General features: G+C 39.7%; 1 protein-coding gene across 1 annotated transcript; it reads left to right on the forward strand.

The window, feature by feature from the left end:
• Positions 1-6,036: 6,036 nt before the first annotated feature.
• exosc10 (exosome component 10) lies at positions 6,037-16,361 on the forward strand. The gene is made up of 25 exons (XM_022741694.1): positions 6,037-6,189; positions 6,862-6,998; positions 7,468-7,591; positions 7,680-7,784; positions 8,337-8,496; positions 8,593-8,701; positions 8,786-8,861; positions 8,945-9,055; positions 9,260-9,403; positions 10,278-10,468; positions 10,658-10,814; positions 11,003-11,151; positions 11,346-11,396; positions 11,503-11,614; positions 11,721-11,768; positions 11,872-11,947; positions 12,027-12,136; positions 12,227-12,319; positions 12,410-12,478; positions 12,570-12,675; positions 12,755-12,828; positions 15,505-15,685; positions 15,807-15,871; positions 15,957-16,033; positions 16,133-16,361. The coding sequence occupies exons 1-25, from the start codon at positions 6,067-6,069 to the stop codon at positions 16,161-16,163; spliced, it is 2,679 nt and encodes an 892-aa protein (XP_022597415.1). The 5' UTR covers positions 6,037-6,066; the 3' UTR covers positions 16,164-16,361.
• The last annotated feature ends 4,947 nt before the right edge of the window (positions 16,362-21,308 follow it).

Below are 21,308 nucleotides of genomic sequence, written 5' to 3' on the forward strand. Positions count from 1 at the left end.
CACAGTGACAGACTCTGCTCTTTTTCAACGTTCAGTATTGGTATTTTTTTTTTTTTTTTTTTTTTTTAATTTGTGAAAATTGCCAACTTTTTTTTTTCTCTCTTTTTTCGGAGGTGACACCGTACAATTTTGCAGTGTTAGTTTGCAGGTACGAAACAGCACAAGAATGGAGCGTGCTGTCAGATACTTGCTTAACAGTAAATGCTTGAGCTTTTTTCTTCTTTTTTTTTTCTTTTTTTTTTTCTTTTTTTTTTTTACATGGGTCTGTTTTGACATTTTTGCTGGTTGGGAACAATGCTCCATTTCAAGTCTTTTTTTTTTGGACTAGAATGATACAGATGCCTTACTTCCATTCATGTGCCAAAGTAGTTTCAGCCTTCTTGTTGTTATTGCAAAGATAGCTACATGCTTTCCTCAACATTTTACTCCTCACAGTTTCTTATTATTGAAGCTCTCAGTGTACCGTGCAGAGGGCCGTGATAAGAAGTTGTATTTTGTATTTTTGAATATTTTCAGTTTAACTCTCTATATCTGAATTGGCGAGCAGGAACATGTTCATTCGCCCGTGCCCGTGCCTTTGGAGATTCTTGTAACGGCGCCACTTATTGACTCTAGCCAATGATACTTAGTGTTTCAGGACATACTGCAGCAATCCTCATCTTTACGTGCTCCATTAAAAGTTGGTTGTGCCCCAGATGAAACTCATAAAATAGCCCACAGTGCCAGTGTTAGCCATTTACCTTCTATCATTTGATTGTGGAAAGCTGAATGTACCACGAGGGTTCCTGAAGGTTTTAAAGCCTCAGACCAGTTATTGTGATAGCCCGCTGATTGATGGATTGGACTTTACTCTGCATTTACAAAGATTACATTTGCCTGTATACAGCAGTATTGGGAGAGGTATACAGCAGCAAGTGCATTTCCTTCAACGCTAGTGCTGAAACAATCAACAGAAAATAATCAACAGCAATCATTTAAGTCATTTATCAAAGAAAGATTGCCAAACATTCACTGGTTCCAGCTTCTCAAATATGTGCATTTGCTTCTTTTCTCTGTTTTAAACATAGGGTATTAAAACCCAGCAAGGTGCACGTTCCATTACAATCTATTTGCCTCCACAGGATCCGCCTTGGAGGGTATTATCCCGCTTTATACCATAGCCACTTTCCAAAAAACTGCTATATGTCATCAAAATAAAAATATCAGTCATTCAATTACTTACATAACATCTCAGTTTTCTGCTGTTACAGTGATATCATGAAATACAGAGTAATACCTGTATCTTAAAACTGCTGCTGCAGCTCAGCAGCACACAGCTGATAGCAGGCAGACGGCACTTTTCACAAAGCTGGGCTAAGTGTTTGAGCCTGGTTCCACACCTTCTCTAGCGTGAAGTGAAACAAAATCCTAATTCATATTACATCATGTAATATCAGGCTATAGTCGAGTTCAAATCTTTACTAACTCTGAAATCACATTTAGAGTTAAATGAGAAGATCAATACCACTCTCACATCTGCCCGATAACTATGGAGGTAAAGCCAGGAGTCGATTAGCTTAGCATAGCATAAAGACTGGAGGCAGCTAGCCTGGCTTTGTCCAATGTTCACAAATACGCCTACCAGCACCTACGAAGCTCTACTAATTAACACGCTGTTTCTTTGTTTGTTGAATCAGTAAGGGGCCAGCATACTTCATCAGAACTGCTTGTGGGATTGTCGGCTCCACAGTTAATGCAGAGACATGAGAGTGGTATTGATTTCCTCGCCTGACTCCCAGCAGGAAAGCGAATAAGCACATTTCCCAAAATGTTGAACCATTTCTTTAAAGAGTAATTTCAGTGAATGCACCCAAATCACAAAATAGCACAGTGAAAATACGAGAACGGGGAATAGCAGGTTCAGTTTTTGAATGTGTGAGTCCATCCTTGACGTCTGGAAAAATAACCTAAACTCAAGATCCACTTACTAGTTTTATCCAGAGCTTTCAACCATACACTATAAAAGCAAATGAGGTGTTTGCTCAGTTGTCAGGGATTATCACGAGACCCAAGTTCCTTACTTCAGTCACCTGACTGTGGTTATGTCAGCTGGACCAACTCTATGAGCAAACTCAACATTTGCTGATGAAGACTGTGAGATGTGATTGAAAGCACAGCTTCAAATGGACTTTGAGTTAAGATTATTTTATCAAACCAGCCAAACATTAGTGCATTCATTTATAATACCAAACAATTAGGTGCCAAAAGTGTCTGGTAATGGTTATCAAGCGTAAAGAGACACCTGCCCAGCCAATCAGAATCCAGAATCCTCAGTGGTCATGGTATATAGTCAGTCTTTTAGTTTTAGACTTGCTAAAGCCATTGGTTGTATATAAAGATGGACAACACGTCTCCACTTCCTCCCACTTTACAAAAATGAAGCCAAAATACCCCAGACACTGGCGCTGCCATCTTGCACTGGTGATGTCATTAGGAGCCACAGTCTGCGCAGTAGTGATCAGGATCCCACCCACCAACTCAATCGAGGGTCAATCCCACCGTCAATCATTACATCACACCCCTTTTTATAGCGTCAAATAACTTAATTCAAACCAAACTGAGGAGAGAAATGACCACTTGAACATAGAAATACCTAAAATGATAAAAAACAAAACAAGCAATTTGAAAACGTCACCTTGGCCACTGGGAAGTAGTGATGCACATTTCTCACTCTTTTGAGACATTTTAGAAACTGAACTATAAATAGGAAATACAACTGTCTGATCCATCAATAATGAAAATAATCATTAGTGGCAGCCTTAGACTGCATCCATCTGGGCAGTGCACAGCTAGTGCCAGTCAACGTGTATCATCAGTCATTACAGTCAAGACAAGAGGTTTAAAGTGCTGCCGATTGTGCCAGTCTGATAATTGAAATCTAGCCACCAGCTTAGGCGTTACTTGGCAAAATGTATGGTCAGCTGTGTTTTAATAGTTTGTGATTCTGTTCTTTGTTGTCAGTTGTATTGGGCTTTTTTTTATGTGGTATGTGTTGTCATTGTTCATTTATGTATTTCAGCGTAACCTCACTGCTCAGGTATTCAGACCTGCTTCACCCTATCTTTCAATCGCTGTAAAATGGCTGGAGCAGATAGATCAGAAATCTGTCAGCACAGAACACAAAGCTCTATTTAACAGTGTGACTTGACAAATGGAAAGCCTGACATGTGCCATGATTTAGCAGACATTAAACCATCTTAATAAATTAGAGCAGGCCTGAGGGGCTTCTATGGGAGAAGGCATAGGAGTAATGGTACTAATGACACCCACACAAGACTAATATATCAGGATTTTGGGAGGACTAAATCAGGACAATCCCATCAGGATGAAACGAGGAAGATTCAAGTGTGTGTGTGTGTGTGTTTTGTTTGTTTCTGAGCATGCATGTGCGTGGTTATTCCCTAACCCACGGTGTCATGGGGAAGTCTTTTCAAGAAGACCGTACAGCTAAAAAAAGAAAAAAAAAATTTATGTGCTTAGCCATAGTTCAGGGCTTCGAGCAACTGAAAGCTTTGCGGACATTCAAATAGAGTAATACGAGGTCAGTATGGGAGGTTGAAATGTCATTTTTTCTATCAAATTGCAAAGGATTGCCGGTGCAAAAGAGCAAGTGGGAAAAAAGCTCCACAAAACCAAGGCCAGGTCAGGTGCACCTTGCGAGATAAAATTTGTATTACATGTGAAGACAAAAGGTTTTCTTCCCTGATGAGTGTTAATACCTTTCTGAAAGCAGTCTTTGAATCCTGTTATGTTGTTTTTGTGGCTTTATGTGTGGTTAATCTGTATCCATTCTTTCATCACAGAATGTCATTGTTAAGCTAACAGGTGTTTACACAGGAAATGCATCTTTCCAGCTGATTTATTGATTATATAAACTGAAAAAAGACAACATTACACAGTTTATGAACTTGTGTCTTGGGAAGCATTGCCAGCCTCTTTGTTTTGTAACGTATCAGTACTGTGGAGATGTTTTAACTTTGATTTTCTCTCTTTTTTAATGTTTGCTATGGTTCCTGATTGTTTAATTCATTTTTTCTTCCAACAATTCTGCACAAAGGTCAAGTGTTGATTTAAAATAACAATTAAGAGCCCCCAACTCGGAGACCAAATTGTGGTGTCACACTTCCAATTCTAATTCTCAGTCAAACCCAGAATTTGAAAAAAAAAAAAAAGGAAAACAGGAGCTGCTTTCACACACAGCCTTTTGGTGCAGTGACACAAACGCTGCCTGTTACAAGGTAGTCAGCCAGTGCACAGTTTGTCTTTTTATACCAATGCAACTTTACAATTTTCTTGCTACTTTCAGGATTAGAAAAGACAGAATTGATCATAAAATTAAAAAAAAAAAAAAAAAAAAAAAAGAGTTACCTATAATTTGTAATTCCATAAGGATTATTGATAAAATACAATTACAGCTCTGGGTGACAACGCTTGGCCTTTCTGTTATGACTCCTCAGTATTTTGATGTCCAGGTGATCTCCGTGAGATCGTGGCATAAACGTTTTCACATTGAAAAGACATCAGCTGATCTTGATATGCTGAAGCTGTGCATGTATGATATCGTTTGGTGCATTTGTGTTTTCTAAAATGAGGGAGTTAATAAAAACAATTCACTGAGGATTTTGTCTTGGATTCATTTTTTTTAATTATGTGTGTCATTTTCAGCATCAGCAGTTTTAGTGTCTTCTACTGCAGGAGGAATTTGAGTGGTGCCTTGGGGCACCATCAAAGCTATAAAATGCATAATATTTTTGAAAAAGCATAAAAATGAGCGTAAATGGCAACGGTAATGTCCTATTCAGTGGATAAAGAACACATTTGCAAAGGCTTTTGCTGCATATTCTAATTGTTTTATAATAAGGACTATCATCACAGAGAATCAAATGTTTTGAATACTAACATCACGTGAAATACCTTAAAGAACACATAGTCTAAAACTAACGTCAAGCAATTGGCTTTGAGCTGCAGCTTTTGCGAAGAATACTGATTCGTTTCCTCTGATTATTATAGCATGTATCTGCTGAACTTCAGATACTTTCCACTAAAACAAAGGAATGACATGGAAAGCTACTGTGAAATATTGATTGAGCCAGTGTTGCAGAGATGCTTTTAAGATAATAAGAGGGAGAGGACCCTGTGAAGGGATCAATAGGAAGGGGAAGTGAAGAAAAGAGAGGTTTCTCCCTACACACCACAGATCATCCATAATGAGCTGGTGTGTCAATACTTCGGCAATGCCTCTTCACATGCTATTGACCACTGGATCACAACAGTAGCCAGCTCTGACTTCTTTTACACCGGACACCAAAGGAAGTATCTTCATGTATGATTAGTATACCCACAGTATCACCTCAATTGCTGAAAACAGATGAAGGTTTTGGGTTGAGATATGGTTAAGAATGCTCTTACAGAGATATTGGTTAAGACATGGTTTCTCCTCATATCCCCCCACCCCAACGCAGTGCACGTGCTGTAGCTTTGTTGCTGCAGATTGCAAATGTCAATACTGCCCCCTGACGGTACCAGCGTCCTGGTGCAAGACGTTGGTCAGGTTGGATGGGTGAGGCAACTCAGGGGGAGGTAAGGCTGTGTCTGCAGTGTTGCTGCAATGAATGGGTGCACTGACGACCACAATAAAGGAAGATGAAGATTAACAAGTAACATAAACAGTCTTGATTTGGATCTCACGCTGAGCGGTAGTCAACATGTAGCTTTTTAAATCTATTTGATTTAATTATCAGCTTTCTTACTTGATTTGTCCTTATGAACTGCACTAACCTGTATGAAATGTGCTATATGAATATTGATTGATTGATTGATTGATTGATTGATTGATTGATTGATTGATTGATTGATTGATTGATTGATTGATTGATTAAATTTTAGAAAATAAACTCCGCGCATTTACTCCAGGCCGTCAGGTGGCGCTGTCTCTACCTCAGCGTCCCCTCTGTGTCGCTCGGGGGAAAACAGTGAGAACAGAAGCTGCTTCCTGCGGCTCACATGTACACAGTACCAGCCTGAACGATGGCTACTTCAAAGAGTAATGATTCCACAAACAGTGGCACTCAAAACAGTACTTCAGACACTAACGACGAGGAAAAAGCCGAGCTGTGTCCAGGTTTTAAAGACGTGGACGCCTTCGTTAAAGTGAGTCAACTAACCAACCCGGAGACAGAGTTTCAGGGCTAGCAGTCAGTGTCAGTTTGGCAACGTGGAAGATCTTGTTGGCTACGAGCTGTAGTCACATTATAAGTTAGGTGCTGGTAGAAAACATGTACAGTTAACAGTTGACACAGGATCTGATTTGATGTTTATACTCGTAGGTTTCAAGGCAGCGGTCGATATTAGAATTATGCCTCTTTAGTGTGCTAATTAATTAGCCTGATAGTACGTCTAACACGGGCTAAATGTTTATCTCACGTGGGAGTACAAGTACATTTGCATATTTGACGAATCAGTCGATTTAAAATTATTGACACCTTTTAAATTGCACACTTAGAACCAGCTTTCGCAAAACTCAAACCAATTTAACTTAGTTTAAGTTAGCTAGCTAAAGTGATGGCTATTAAATGGAGCAAGCTAATATCCAAATATAAGAAGCAGATATTTGACGTCTGTACAAGATTCTTATCTACTGCATAGGAACAACCTTCTTGTTTTGAAAACCCCAACAGGACATGAAACATCAAACTATAAAGCAGAAAAAACATCGAATTTCAGTGTTTTCCTGCTTTGCGTTTTTACTTGTACTACATTTGATCATATTGAAACATTTACAAAAAGTACCCACTAACCGCTCAGCCTGTCTCTCCTCTGCAGTATGGATTGGGTGCTGTATTATCAGCCACCAAAGCATCTGCCGGGTTACCTCAAGCAGGAGATGAATATGATTTCTATCGGAGCTTCCCAGGCTTCCAGGAGTTCTGTGAAAGTCAAGGAGATAAGCTCCTGCACTGGTGAGTATATGGTATGCTGCTGCTTCCTTTCAGTCAGACTTTCATCTGTCTGCCAATATTTGCTCCACCTGTCGCTCATAAGACTTAAACCCCCTGCCACTGACTAAGAAAACTTATACTCTTGTCTTGTCAGTAGCTGTGGTGTTGTCCTAACGTGTCTTGACTTTGAAGATTGAGGAAAGATGGATTCTAGCAGTCTGAGGAATATTACACTGACTACACACTGCAACAATACTTTCCTGATGCATTCAGTTTATGATTGCTCTGCTCAGTATTTCCTGATTACATTTGTCGGACCCATGACATCACATCCTGTTTCAATGCTGAGGGTCTGGCAATTTTATTGGCCTGAAAGCAGGTCTGACTGAGCCTTAGACATGCAAACAGAAGAGTGGGTTTGATGAGTAACCTGCCGAGTGCTGGTTTTCAATAAAAGATATTAATTCTTTTCCCTGTTTCCCTGTATCAGCATGAGTCAGATAATGCAGCACCACGGCTGCAGATCACATATGAGAGAGCGGAACAAGCTGACGGGGCTGGAGGAGAGATTTGACTTGGTTGTGGACTCCAATGATGTCATCCTTGAAAGAGCGGTATGACCTGCAGCTCTGGTGTTTTCTGGTGGTGTTTCTTCATCCAAAGTATCGGCAAACCAACCCAGTTCTTGTATCTGATTTCCAGGGGATTCTTCTTGATGAAGCTGACGGGCTGAACAGGAGCCAGCAGCCTGTTATGCCTGCAGGGTTTCAGCCCCCCAAGATTGTCGTTTCCAGCTGGAATCGCAAGGTTGGCTAATTAACCTCTTAGCTCCTCTACTGCAGATCCCAGTCTCTGTTTTGGACTGCATTTGAGCTGAAACATTATGTGCCAGTTCTGGCATTCAAGCACTTAACTAGTGCTTTAAGTGCTTGTTTATGTTTATTTTCTTAATTATTTTTTGGGAGCACTTGATAAACATTCATAAAGGGATGTCACAAGATCCAATACTTTGGTATCAAGTCGACACTGAAATTCTAAAAACATGGTGGTACTTATTTTTCGATAAAAGCGAGGGGCCATGAATGTTGTAGGTACTGGAGATAATTAAAAAAAATGCAAACGGTGTCACAGAGCATTACAAATGAAAGGGGGAATACCTCAAGCCTATCTCAGCAGCTCAAAGACAGGCATCCGGATCTGTGCACAGCATTCAGGCTGATAAGAGCAGCATGTTATCAAAATGTTATTGTTATTTTCAACAGTATAATGGTACCAACTTCCAAATTTCTGGACTTGTGACATCTCTATATTCATACTGGTGCTTCAGCCCTTTTGGTAAACAATGCTTTTATTGATCAGGGTTCAGGCTCTGGCAGTCGTTCTGAGATGTTCCGACTGCTCCACGCCAAGAACGTTGCAAGGCCTCAGCTGAAATTCAAGGAAAAAGTTGACAACAGCAACACACCATTTGTTCCCAAGATCTTCATCAAGCCCAATGCAATAAAGTCTCTTCCTTCTTGTAAGACTTACTTCTCACTTTAATTTTCTTCCCATTAGTTTTTTTTCATAACATTAATTTAACTTAAAATCGAAACTCTCTGCTTTGCAATCATAGATTTTACCAACAAACAAATCCGTAAAGAGAGACCAGAGGACCTCGATGTCCCGGCTGCCCTGGCTGACTTCATTCACCAACAGAGAACTCAGGAACACGTTGAAGACATGTAAGAGTTGTCGGTTGTGTAATATTAACATTCTGTATTTAATTATCTCTCATTCATCTAAACTAAAGCTTTTGATCCGCGTAGGTTTGCACATCCATACCAATATGAATTGGACCATCTGGCAATACCAGAAAGCCTCCTGTCTAAGCCAGAACCACAGGCAAGTTACAGTGATCCTGTAATATGATCCTCTCGTTATTGGTTAGGCCTCGATCTAATCTGTTATGTGTGGATTATTTTTAGATGTACAAACCAATCGCTGAGACCAAGTGCTCCTTCATTGACGCCCTGGAGGATCTGGTGGCTCTGAATGAGAAGCTGTGCAGATTGTCCGAATTTGCAGTGGACCTTGAGGTACAAAGGTCACTTACCTGATTTGATGCCAAACAACATATGGCACATTTGTGAGGCGTATAATGTTAAACCTTTGTGTCAGGAAGGATCATGCAGCCTTGGTAAATTTAGTTTGCTGTTGTTTGGGCTGCTGCACAGCTTTCCTTTTGTAGTGTAGCAGATGGGTGAGGACACATTTTGTTAACACTCTGCTCTCTGTCGCAGCACCATTCCTACAGGAGTTTTCTCGGCCTCACCTGTCTGATGCAGATTTCCACCAGAGAGGAGGACTTCATCATCGACACCTTGGAGCTCCGCAGCGAGATGTACATCCTGAATGAGTCGTTCACTGACCCGACTATTGTCAAGGTAGGAAGTGTTCCACAAATTGTTTGTCCCTGTATCGTTTTATGACTTTAACCGCCCTAAAGGAAAGATGAGATTACACGGCTCATTAGATTTGTTTTGAAAATGAGCAATTGCAAGGTCTGTGTGGCTGTTTTCCACTGATTTTTTTTTTTCTTTCTTTTATGTTGTTGTTCAGTTTTTGCAAACATTCCTATTCAGCAGCTTAATCATCTGTGGATGTGAAATCTGAGGACATGGCATCTGTGCTCAACACAGTTTAACAACAGAATACAAAGAGTAATCACACTTGAAAGATATTATATTATATAGAAGAGATATTTCTGGTGCAGTACCTTTTGGTTTTACTTCTAAATAGGTGGTTTAGAAAATTAAACTGAGGATATAAAAATTTCTTTTATGATGACCTCGAGAATATATTTTTTTGATGACGGCTCAGACTACCTTCCAAGCATCTGAACAGTCTAACCAGCCTTTTAACATTAGACAGGAAACCTGGAGAAGAAAATCTCTAAGTTTGTAATGATTTAATCTTGGCACCTCTGAGTCTGAACTTCTTTGAGGCGTCTCGGAGCCCCATTGTCTTCAAACATGTTTAATAAAGTTGGCGAGTGTCCTGTGGTGCGTGGGAGCCACCATGACTCACACACTGCGGGGCACCTGTGAAAAAGTGCGGTGCGTGGGATTGATCTACAGAAAGATGCTGTGAAAATAAGCCAAATGAAAAAAATGTCACATGGTGTGTCCCCAGGTTTTAATATATTTTTGGTTGGAATATTTTCTTTATCTAAGCAGTAAAATATACATCTTTTTTTTAAATAAGCTGGCACATCATTAGATTGGTTTCAGCTGAATGAGCTTTCTTTCCTGTTCTCAGGTGTTTCATGGCGCTGACTCTGACATGGAGTGGCTCCAGAGGGACTTCGGCTTGTATGTCGTCAACCTTTTTGACACGCATCAGGCCAGCCGAGCTTTGAACCTGGCCAGACATTCCCTCGACCACCTGCTCAAACACTTCTGCAACGTGGACTCAGACAAACGCTACCAGCTGGCCGACTGGAGGATTCGGTATGGAGAAGCCATTTGACGCTTAATTTTTTTTTTTTGCCATATCTGTGGCATATAGTTTCTTTTTAACAGGAAAATACATCACGCATTTCAGGTTGTTTGTAACATTTGCCATAAAAGAAGTAGAATTATTATTCACTTGCGGCAGTTGGAAAAAAAAAAAAATTGTCCCATAACTTGGCTTTGCAGCCCCTTGCCAGATGAGATGGTGCAGTACGCACGGACAGACACACACTACCTCCTTTACATCTACGACTCTGTGAGGGCGCAGCTCTTGGACTTCAACCACGGGCAGACCGGCCTGCTGCAGTGTGTCTGGAACAAGAGCAAGGATATTTCCCTAAAGGTGTCCACAAATCACACTTCATACACAACCAAGATTAAACTGACACTCCTATTCCAATATTCTCTATCCAGTAGTTGCACAGTTTCTTTATTGCTTTCATATTTTTGAATTTCCACACTATAATCTCCTACAATTTTCTGACATTTGTCATGATTCGCTATATGCCCCCACCCTCCACTTCCATACAGAAATACTTGAAGCCTATATACACAGAGGAGTCGTATTTGGAGCTGCAGAGGAAGCAGAAAAAGTCTTTTAACACCCAGCAGCTCACTGCCTTCAGACTGCTGTTTGCCTGGAGGGACAAGCTGGCCAGGCAGGAAGATGAAAGCACCGGGTAGGCTGTTTGGAAATGGATGGACTTGCTGTTCTGGAAATCTGCTCAAGCTTTTTTCTTATATTTATAGTTTGTGCCCAGCCAGATTTTTGCAACCCTCATGACTTTGTGACAATCTCCCAGCTTTTAGAAGAATTCATAGTCTTTCCACATCTTCCTTCACGTGTTTTTAATGTAGTTATTTGTGTGTTTAGATATGTCCTGCCCACTCACATGATGAGCAAGATATCTGAAGAGCTGCCCAAGTAAGTTGATTAGATGTACCACTAAATGTTTTATTCATTCACAGGGTAATATTCTTTTAGTGTTTTTATTCATAACCTCCAGCACAGTTTGTCTTTATTTACCCAGAGAGCCTCAGGGCATCATTGCCTGCTGTAACCCTGTACCCCCACTGGTGAGGCAGCAGGTCAATGAGCTCCATTTGTTAGTGCAGCAAGCAAGAGAAATGCCTCTTCTTAAGGTGAGAAAAGATGGGTGTCAGCAGTGGGTATATGATGTGTTTTGTCCGTGATGTCATTTCAGTGTTTGTGTGTGCATCTAGTCATCGTTTTCTGCACTTCACACAGGCCGAGATTGCAGCTCAGAAGAAGAAGGGACTTACACCCATAAAAAAGGTTGGTTATAAATGATTAAACCAGATGGAGTCATTATCACATACATTTTGGATTCAGTTTTTGTCGAAGCCGCAACTTGATGTGATCTTGTATCATTTTCCAGCCGGAGGTCACATTGTTTGGTCCTCATGACACCTCCAGGGTCTCTGTGAGCGATCTCCCCCAGTTTCCTCCCGATGGTAATTCATGTTGTATATTATCCCGGTTGATTTTAATATTTTAACCTGACTGGCCTCAAGCAAATGTATTTCCTTTCAGAGCTGCCTGTCAAACAAGGAATGCTTTTCTCAGAAGATGAGCACAAAATGGACGTTGATCTACAGAAAACAAGTGGTCTCATAGCACCACCTAAAATCACACTGTTTGAGGTAGACATCAACTTTTAGTTTACTTAATTCAGTCTGTCGGTTCATACGTAACTGGGAGCTAATGTGAGGACTCTGCTTCCTTTTTTGAAGGAGCTGGAAACAAAGAATGACCAAGAGTCCCTTTCTGTTGCTCACATGAAAGCCAGACGTATCATCGAGTCTTTTGAAAACCCTTTCAGAATGGTAAGATATGACCAGTGACTCATCTTCAGTATTATTTGTGTTTTATTCAACCAGACACACAGTATTTAATTATCTTCTTTGGGATTTTAGTATTTGCCCGCCCCTGATGTGCACATCAACAAGAATGCCAAATTTGACCCATCTTCAAAAATATTTGAGGTATTCAAACAGCTCCATACATACTCCATTCATTCATGTCCAGACGTATTTGTGTTTGAACGTTGATCACTGTACCATCTCACGTTTACAGATTAGTAAAAGATGGAAACTGCAGAGTATTGAACAGCAACAGAAGGAGTTAGAGGCCAAGAGGAAAGCCAAGCAAGAAGCAAAGGAACAGGCGAAGAAAGTAACAGGTAATGTGCTCTAACTCAACCTAAATGTACACTTTTTAAAGTAATGTTCCTCACTGTATTTTAATGCTGATTTCCGCAGAGGAAAGAAACAAGGCTAAACAGAGCTACCAGGAGTCTCTCCAGAACGTTGCTACTGTTCGCCAGCAAGCAGCGGTGAGTCATTTTGCACTCTCGTCCTCCCATCTCCTCTTTTCCACCTCAGATAGGCCTTGCACTCTTGTCAACTTCACTGTTGATGTCCCTGTTGGGGAAAGTAAAAATCCATGAAAAACACAAGTTACATTTACCCAAGAGTCTGGCACAGCATATTAAAGATAGAGCTTTAATAGCCAGTCTCACCCTCTGCAATGCCCCCCATTTTCTTAAGACGTGGCTGGTATTTCTGCACATAAATATGGTGACTCACAAGCCAGTCAACATCTGCTGCCAGTCTGCAGCACCCAGCATGTTATCGGCTTTTTAGTATTTATATCTATCCCCTGATGTGTCTGGGGAAGAGGAACGTGCATCTTGGGATTGGAGCATTAGAGACATGTCCTCCACTCATCAAACGCTCTTCTTTCCCCCTGGGGAACAACAATAGCTGCTTTTTGCCCAAAAGCCCACTTCTTGTTAGCTCTGTCTCTCTGGAGGGTTGCTTGGCTCCCTCCGGCTTGGTCACTCATACACATTCTTGCCACCATATGGTGTTTCCTCTCAAAAAAAAAAAAAAAGTCTCAGTACTTCATCTTCTGTTCCACTGTGCAGGAGAACAGAAAAGAACGGTTCCCACCATTTGATCCTTGTTTCTGTCTCTGCCGGTGGCATCGCTTCCCTTCAGCCTTTCAATGTGTAAGCCCTGAGCCGTCAATCGCTAGCGCACACAGTAATGGTATGCACCACAGTAATCCGTTGTGTGATGATGGCTTAAGTGAAAAGTAGGTTTTAGGGCGCTCCCTGCCGAAACGGCTCCTTCAAATAAGCGCGTCGGCATGCATCATAGTCAGAAGCGTTGGCAGTAGCACTTGAAAGTAACACTCGTCAACCTGCCAACTGCAGGCAAATATTGGCTGTGCGAGCTGACTGTCAGTTTCAGCCAGCACGTTGGCAGTGAAGATTTCTTGTCTAATTTCAGTTTGAAAGAAAGCTTTGTGGTTTTCCAAAGCTTTGGAAACTGCACTGATATTATGATTGATGTTAAGAAGGGTGTGTGCTGTGATCAGGCTCTAGCATCAATGGCATTCTGTTCGCCTGTAATATTTTTTAATTGGAATAAGTGATGTCAGTAAAAATCATTGACATCCTCTTATCAAACTCATAAATAAGGCTGATGAATGCTGTTGTGGAAAATATGTCTTGGCAGATTTGTATGTCATGAAGGTGTAACCTCCGAGGTGACACCTTATGCTGCTGTTGTAGTCAATACTGTGAAGCCACGCGGAAAGCCTTCCCTCGCGGATTAAATAACGGACTGTCTTATGTAAACAGAGGGAAGCAGAGTCACAACAACATGATCAGATGAGACCCTAAAGAAGTCGTTGTTTAAAGTGAAAAATGAATGGTAGATTCTGGGATATTAACATCAAGCTTCAACCACTAACCTGCTGGTTTCAGAACTACAACTGTCAAACTCAACAATTTACCTCCACTTAACCACAGAGTTAAATATTTTTAAATGTACCTGCATAAAAGTAGAACTTTTTAGTTACTGTATCATTATATACAATTATTTAATTATGTTATGTTTCTTCTTCATCTTAAGCCACACAGCAGCCACCCTCTGTCTTCTGTGCATGTCTGACAACCCCTCACAGTGTGGTGTGTTTGCCTCATCAATAGAAATTTAACAAATCAGTTTTTTAGAGCAAAGTGAGGATTTCGACCTGTAGGTGGCAGCAGATCAGGGTTTTTCAACTGGATACTGTGTCAACACTAATGAGTCAATATGATGTTGACTTGAGGTTACTGTAATACACACGGAACATATGCACTTTTGTTTTTACTCCCATTTTGTTGAGTTGAAATAAAAGATCTAAGATTTTTTCCTACACACAGAGGGTTTATTTTTCTTACATCTTGTTCACTAATGTGTTCAAATCTGTGTTGGTGAGCACTTCTTTGCCAAGATAATGCATCCACCTGACAAGTGTTGAATATCCAGATGCTGATTAATACACAGCATGGTTGGGCATATAATGTGAAGTTTTGATTTGATAATGGGCGTTTGTTAGGTACTGAACAATGGGTTTGACGTCACTTGGGCTACATATGTGCATTTTTTTGGGAGCAGGGTGTTGGCTCAGAAAACGAGTCGGTATCTGATGCGACTCATTTGTCTCATTCAGTGCAACACATTTGATCAGGTGTTTGATTGTGGCCTGTGAAATCTTGGAAAACTCATGAAAAATGGGAGTAAAAACAAAAGTGTTGCATGTATATTTTTGTTCAGTATAATTCTTTCACTCAGAGGCCCATATGGTAGAAATTCTTATGTGTGCTTTGTTGTTAAGTATATTTAGCAAATGATGCCAGTTACTGTCAATCTTTTTATAATTCCATTTATTTCCTTAAAGATTCCCTTTATGTGTGGTCTTTTACATGATTTAATGTTGCAACATAAAGGCTTCATCTGCTTGGAAAAATCAAACCCAGATTATTAAAGAAAATCATAGAGAGAGAGCTCTGGCTGATTACTTGTACAACAAAACTACTTGTCCCATAGCTGGGAACAGGCATCCAACACTGTTCATTATCTTGTTAGTTTAATCAAGTACATACCCTTAAGAATACATTCAAAAAGAAATGTTTATTCTAAGTACAGAATATAATGTTGCTGATCAATTTCATTAGGAATCGGCAAAAGGAGGCGGAAAGAAAAGGGAGAGGGTTGCTAGCGAGGTTGGAGAGTCAACTCCCAAACCGAGTAAGAAGCTGATGAAATCAGCAGTGAATCCCCAGATGACTGAACCACCTCCCCAAGACAGTTTCACACCCTTCGACTACAGTCAGTCAGACCTCAATGTCTTTGCTGGTAAGCATATGTGATTTTTTTTTTCACCTCACTGAATAAATCACTACTTACTGTATATTCAGTTAGATTTGCTGTACATTAAAAAATTCAGTCACATCAGTGCACCTTCTTTGTTTTGCAGATACCAAATCTAAGGACAACACACAGTTTGATCCAAACCGGAAAGGCCATGATTTTAAGAAAAAGGTATTGTTAGAGGTTTGTTAATTCATTTGTTTATTCAACTGCATATATTTTATTAGTGATTGATGAATTTAAATCTTTTGCCCAGAAAAATCCCAAGGGACAAAAATCCAACTTTGGAGCCGGAAACCGAAGTATGTCATACCTGGCTGGAAAATCTGATAGGTAAATATATACAATATACAGTCTAAGAGTTGTTTTTTTTGCCTCTGCAGATTCAGACATTTCAGTTTGTTAACCATTCTCTCTGTTTATTTACTACAGGGGATTCCGGCACAACTGGCCCAAAAGATAGACTCTCCTCGATATTATTTTCTGTCTTATTTTAAAACGTTTCTCTTCCTGCAGAAACAATGACCTCCTTTTTGCCTTCCTGCAAATGAAATTCAGTATTTCAATGTTTAATGAATTTCAAAGTGTATTTTTTTCATCTGTGGAACAGTTTACCATGTAAATATGTGGAAGCACAGACCTCTCCATTAAAGATGATTTTAGAGGAAAAAGCTTTTGTCTACATTTTTTAATTAAACAAAACATGCTTGAATTACCACAGGGAACTACAAGTTTTAACACCTATTTGAAGAGCATGACAGTACATGAGTCCATGAGACATGAGCATTCCACACATGTGATGTTGAATTGTACATATCTGCTGCTGCTACAACAACTTCTTCTGGAGAGGCTTTCCACAGGATTTTGGAACCTGGCTGCAGGGATTTGATGCCATTCAGCAATCCCAATCTATCCCAAAGGAGGGATCTGTGCAGACCCTGTCAAGTTTTTTTTTTTTTAACACCAAACTCTACAAACCATCTGGACATCAGTTTGTGCATGGGAGCACTGCCACAAAGTTGAAAGAACACTATTCTCTTCAATATTATTATATGCTGTGACATTAAGATTTGCCTAAAACAAAGGGGTCCAGCCCTATACCCCAGAAAAACAGCCACAGACAGAACGTACAAGTGTGGATGCCACATACCTTTGGCCATATTGTGTAAAACATGGGATTAAAAAGTGCTTTCATTCATAATTGTGCAGCAGGTTTACTAACCGCAATACCAACAATTGTTTCTTTTCTGTAATGTTCAAAGTTACATCAGTATTGTATAAGACTGTAAGGAATTGCTTAACCTTGAAATTGGCTCTCGACAACTATATTAACGCACCTCAGCATAAAGAGCACAGCTACAGCCTACATGAGTAGACATACATCAGCTACCAGTAGCTCACCCAAAGGTTCTGAGATTATTCCTGTACCAACCATGGATGCATAGTAGGCTACAAACTTTAAGCAACGCAACTTCACTCGTAAATCTGCTCCAAATGCAACTAAAGCACACAGATACACCCACCCCCACCCTCACCCCCTCCCCCTCCCCCTCTTCAACACCTTTCATTATGTGTCATTTGACAGTCAAATGAGTTACAGTCAGGTTGGTTTGCATCAGATCAGCTGTAGGCGACATGCAGTGATAGCAACTCGTCTGTTAACAGAAAAGATAACATAAACTACATTTTTTCCAACAAACGGGAAATACGTTGCCATGGATACAGTAAGGTTACCGTGGGCTTCAACTTGAGCCCTGTTTTTTTGGTAGCCCGTGTTTATTTACATTCTGGAAAATGAAGTGTACCGAATAAGCTATTTTAAGTTCCTGTTTGTTATGCACCATTGACCATATTGACAATTATGACTGGATTACTTACTCAGGAGCTTCTTTTTTCTTTTAAGCAGATTTATGGAAGTTTATTAACAGTGGTGTTATATCTGTGTGTGCAGATTTGACAGAGTCATGACTTTTTCCACATATAAATTGACACTGAAGTAAGTTTCAGATGTTTTTGGAACAAAATGTGAGTGTTAGATATTAAAAAGTTGAGGCTCAAACTGCAGCTAAGTTCAGATCTTTGCCTAAATTTGCTTGGCTTGCCCTGACAACGTTTGACCAATTTGCATTACTTTAGTTTACTTTATCCCCGGGATATAACGTTCTAGCATCGGACCAGCCTTATGTAAACAGACAAACAAAAGCAAACGTTTCACATTTAAATGAAATAAATAACAGCTCAATTCAACGTCAAACGCCAGAGGCCTGTAGCCTACTGCGAATGAAGAGCTGATCATAGCAAGATAACTTCAGGTTTAAACCCTGGTTTGACAACAGTATCACTATCATGCACAGTTAAACTTCTGCAAATGGTCCAAATACAGTATGTGGCAGAAAGTCTGGTTTTCAACCAGCCAAAAACAGCTCATCAATCCACTTTTCATCACTCTCTGTTGTTGCTCACATTAAGTTCAAGTCAGTAATGCTCACCTACAGAAAAGCCCTGATGTAGTGCAGCACCTATCTACCTTAATTCCCTCATTCAGCCTTATGCACCTTCTCATTCACTATGATCTGCAAATCAACGATGACTAGTCGTACTGTCAATGCAAGGCAGGAAATCTCAACCCCAAATCATCTCCTGTGTGGTCCGTTGGTGGTGGAACAAGTTAACTAACTAGATTCAGTCAGCACAGTCCCTCTGTCTTCAAAACTCACTTGAAGACCTACCTCTACTAAGAGTACTTACTCAGTTAATATGCTCTTTCTTTCTTCCCTCAAACCTTCTCTAGCTTTCTCTTTCAAAAAATATGCTTTGCATTCATGTGTTACTTCATAAGTAACTGCCTTAACTCAGTTCTAAACCACTATATTAATGCACCACAGCATAAAGAGCACAGTTATAAATCAGTGGGGAGACCGGGGATGGTTGTAACATGGGTCAGTTACAATTTCTCTTATCAGGAACAAGTTACGAATCACCTGAATCACTCTATACATGCTCATTTTATGCTTGTTATTTTATTTTTGCTAATGTTTTAGCTGTTAGCTGTAACTTAAGCTATTACATGGCTACAAGAGTCTGGGTTAGTTGTAACAGCAATACACATACACGGACACACGTAGACACACATAGACACACACAAATGTGCAATTGTTGAAGCTGGTGACCATTTGGCCATTTTGTTTTATTATTATCTTCAAATGTCTTATCACTACTATGACTGACAATAACTAACATACCTGGCTCACACACACACGCACACACACACACACAAACACACACACCAATTATGTTAAAAAGTCATTTAAGTGTTGAATAAAAAGCTTTCAATATAAAGTTTTTGTCATAATCCTTATGTCATAATGTTACATTTCACCCCTGTGTATGTTACAACTAACCCGGACTATGAGGTGAATTATAACATTTCACTCCTTGTGTTTGAGACTAAACCATACAATTTCTGTTTGTGTTGCAGAGATAACAGCTACAGCATTACTAGCACACACATGTAACTAGTTTGTATCACATTTCTAACACACTGGCTTAGAAGACTTCCAAGATACAGACAGAAATGTCAAAAGTATAACAACCATCCCTGGTCTCTCCCTACATAAACTGCTATCAGCTGAACAGTAACTTAACAGTAGACCCCAAAAAAAAAGCCTATTCTTAAAAAAAAATAATTTCTGGAGCTGTTGACCATATGACATTATCTTCTTCAGTAATTGAAGTTTGCCATGTTGTCATGGATTTGTAGATGTTCAAATTTAAAATTTTCTGAGCTCTTATAGAGACTTCTTGTCCATGTTGNGGGGATGGTTGTAACATGGGTCAGTTACAATTTCTCTTATCAGGAACAAGTTACGAATCACCTGAATCACTCTATACATGCTCATTTTATGCTTGTTATTTTATTTTTGCTAATGTTTTAGCTGTTAGCTGTAAGTTAAGCTACATGGCTACAAGAGTCTGGGTTAGTTGTAACAGCAATACACATACACGGACACACGTAGACACACATAGACACACACAAATGTGCAATTGTTGAAGCTGGTGACCATTTGGCCATTTTGTTTTATTATTATGTTCAAATGTCTTATCACTACTATGACTGACAATAACTAACATACCTGGCTCACACACACACGCACACACACACACACAAACACACACACCAATTATGTTAAAAAGTCATTTAAGTGTTGAATAAAAAGCTTTCAATATAAAGTTTTTGTCATAATCCTTATGTCATAATGTTACATTTCACCCCTGTGTATGTTACAACTAACCCGGACTATGAGGTGAATTATAACATTTCACTCCTTGTGTTTGAGACTAAACCATACAATTTCTGTTTGTGTTGCAGAGATAACAGCTACAGCATTACTAGCACACACATGTAACTAGTTTGTATCACATTTCTAACACACTGGCTTAGAAGACTTCCAAGATACAGACAGAAATGTCAAAAGTATAACAACCATCCCTGGTCTCTCCCTACATAAACTGCTATCAGCTGAACAGTAACTTAACAGTAGACAAGAAAAAAAAAGCCTATTTTTAAAAAAAAATAATTTCTGGAGCTGTTGACCATATGACATTATCTTCTTCAGTAATTGAAGTTTGCCATGTTGTCATGGATTTGTAGATGTTCAAATTAAAAATTTTCTGAGCTCTTATAGAGACTTCTTGTCCATGTTGGCTTAGAAGGTTGTGATCTTTGCCTAAATTCTTCTTGGCTTGTCTTGACAAGTTTCACCTGTTTGCATAACATTACCGGTTATATTAGTATTGGTGCCAGCCTTGAGTAAACAGACAAACAAAAGCAAACTTTTCAGAGTTCAATCAAACAGCCTCAAAAATAACTTGATTGTTTGACAACAATTTACATTTGTAGAGATGGTGAAGGTCCAGTCATGTCATGTTATTCATGCATACTTGAAAAGGATACTAGCAGTGTCTGTTGAGGGTTACCTTTACATAGTATGCCTAACAGAAGTAAATATTAGAACCCATTAAAAATGAATAAAAGAAAAGTCTGCTCAAAATCTGATCATCATGTTTGATGACCAACCAATTTTAACTGAGTATGTTGCATCTGTCACTCTGCAATATCGTGTGTCGCTATATAACATCAGAAAAGCCAGGGCTTATCTGACTGAGTGCGCCGCTCAGCTCAGTAGGCTACAGACACTGGTCATCTCTCGCCATGACAACAGTATCACTGGTCTGACAGGGCTGTCAGCATGCACAGTTAAACTTCTGCAAATGGTCCAAATACAGTATGTGGCAGAAAGTCTGGTTTTCAACCAGCCAAAAACAGCTCATCAATCCACTTTTCATTACCCTCCGTTGGTCCATTGTTTGCCCTGACAAGTTTGACCTGTTTGTTTAACTTTTGGTTTACTTTATCCCCAGGATATAACGTTCCCCGTTACATTAGCATTGGGGAAAGCCTTGAGTAAACACACAAGCAAACTCTAAATTTTCAGTTTTATCAAACAGCCTCAATAACAGTTTAATCGTAACAAGTGCCAGGCTTTTTATACACTGAAAGCTGTTTTCATAGTTAAAGAAGGAGTTAATTTGTTTCTTGGTCTTCATG

This window comes from Seriola dumerili, unplaced genomic scaffold (genome assembly GCF_002260705.1).
Source record: "Seriola dumerili isolate Sdu_G_001 unplaced genomic scaffold, Sdu_1.0 BDQW01000056.1, whole genome shotgun sequence".
NCBI lineage: Eukaryota > Metazoa > Chordata > Actinopteri > Carangiformes > Carangidae > Seriola > Seriola dumerili.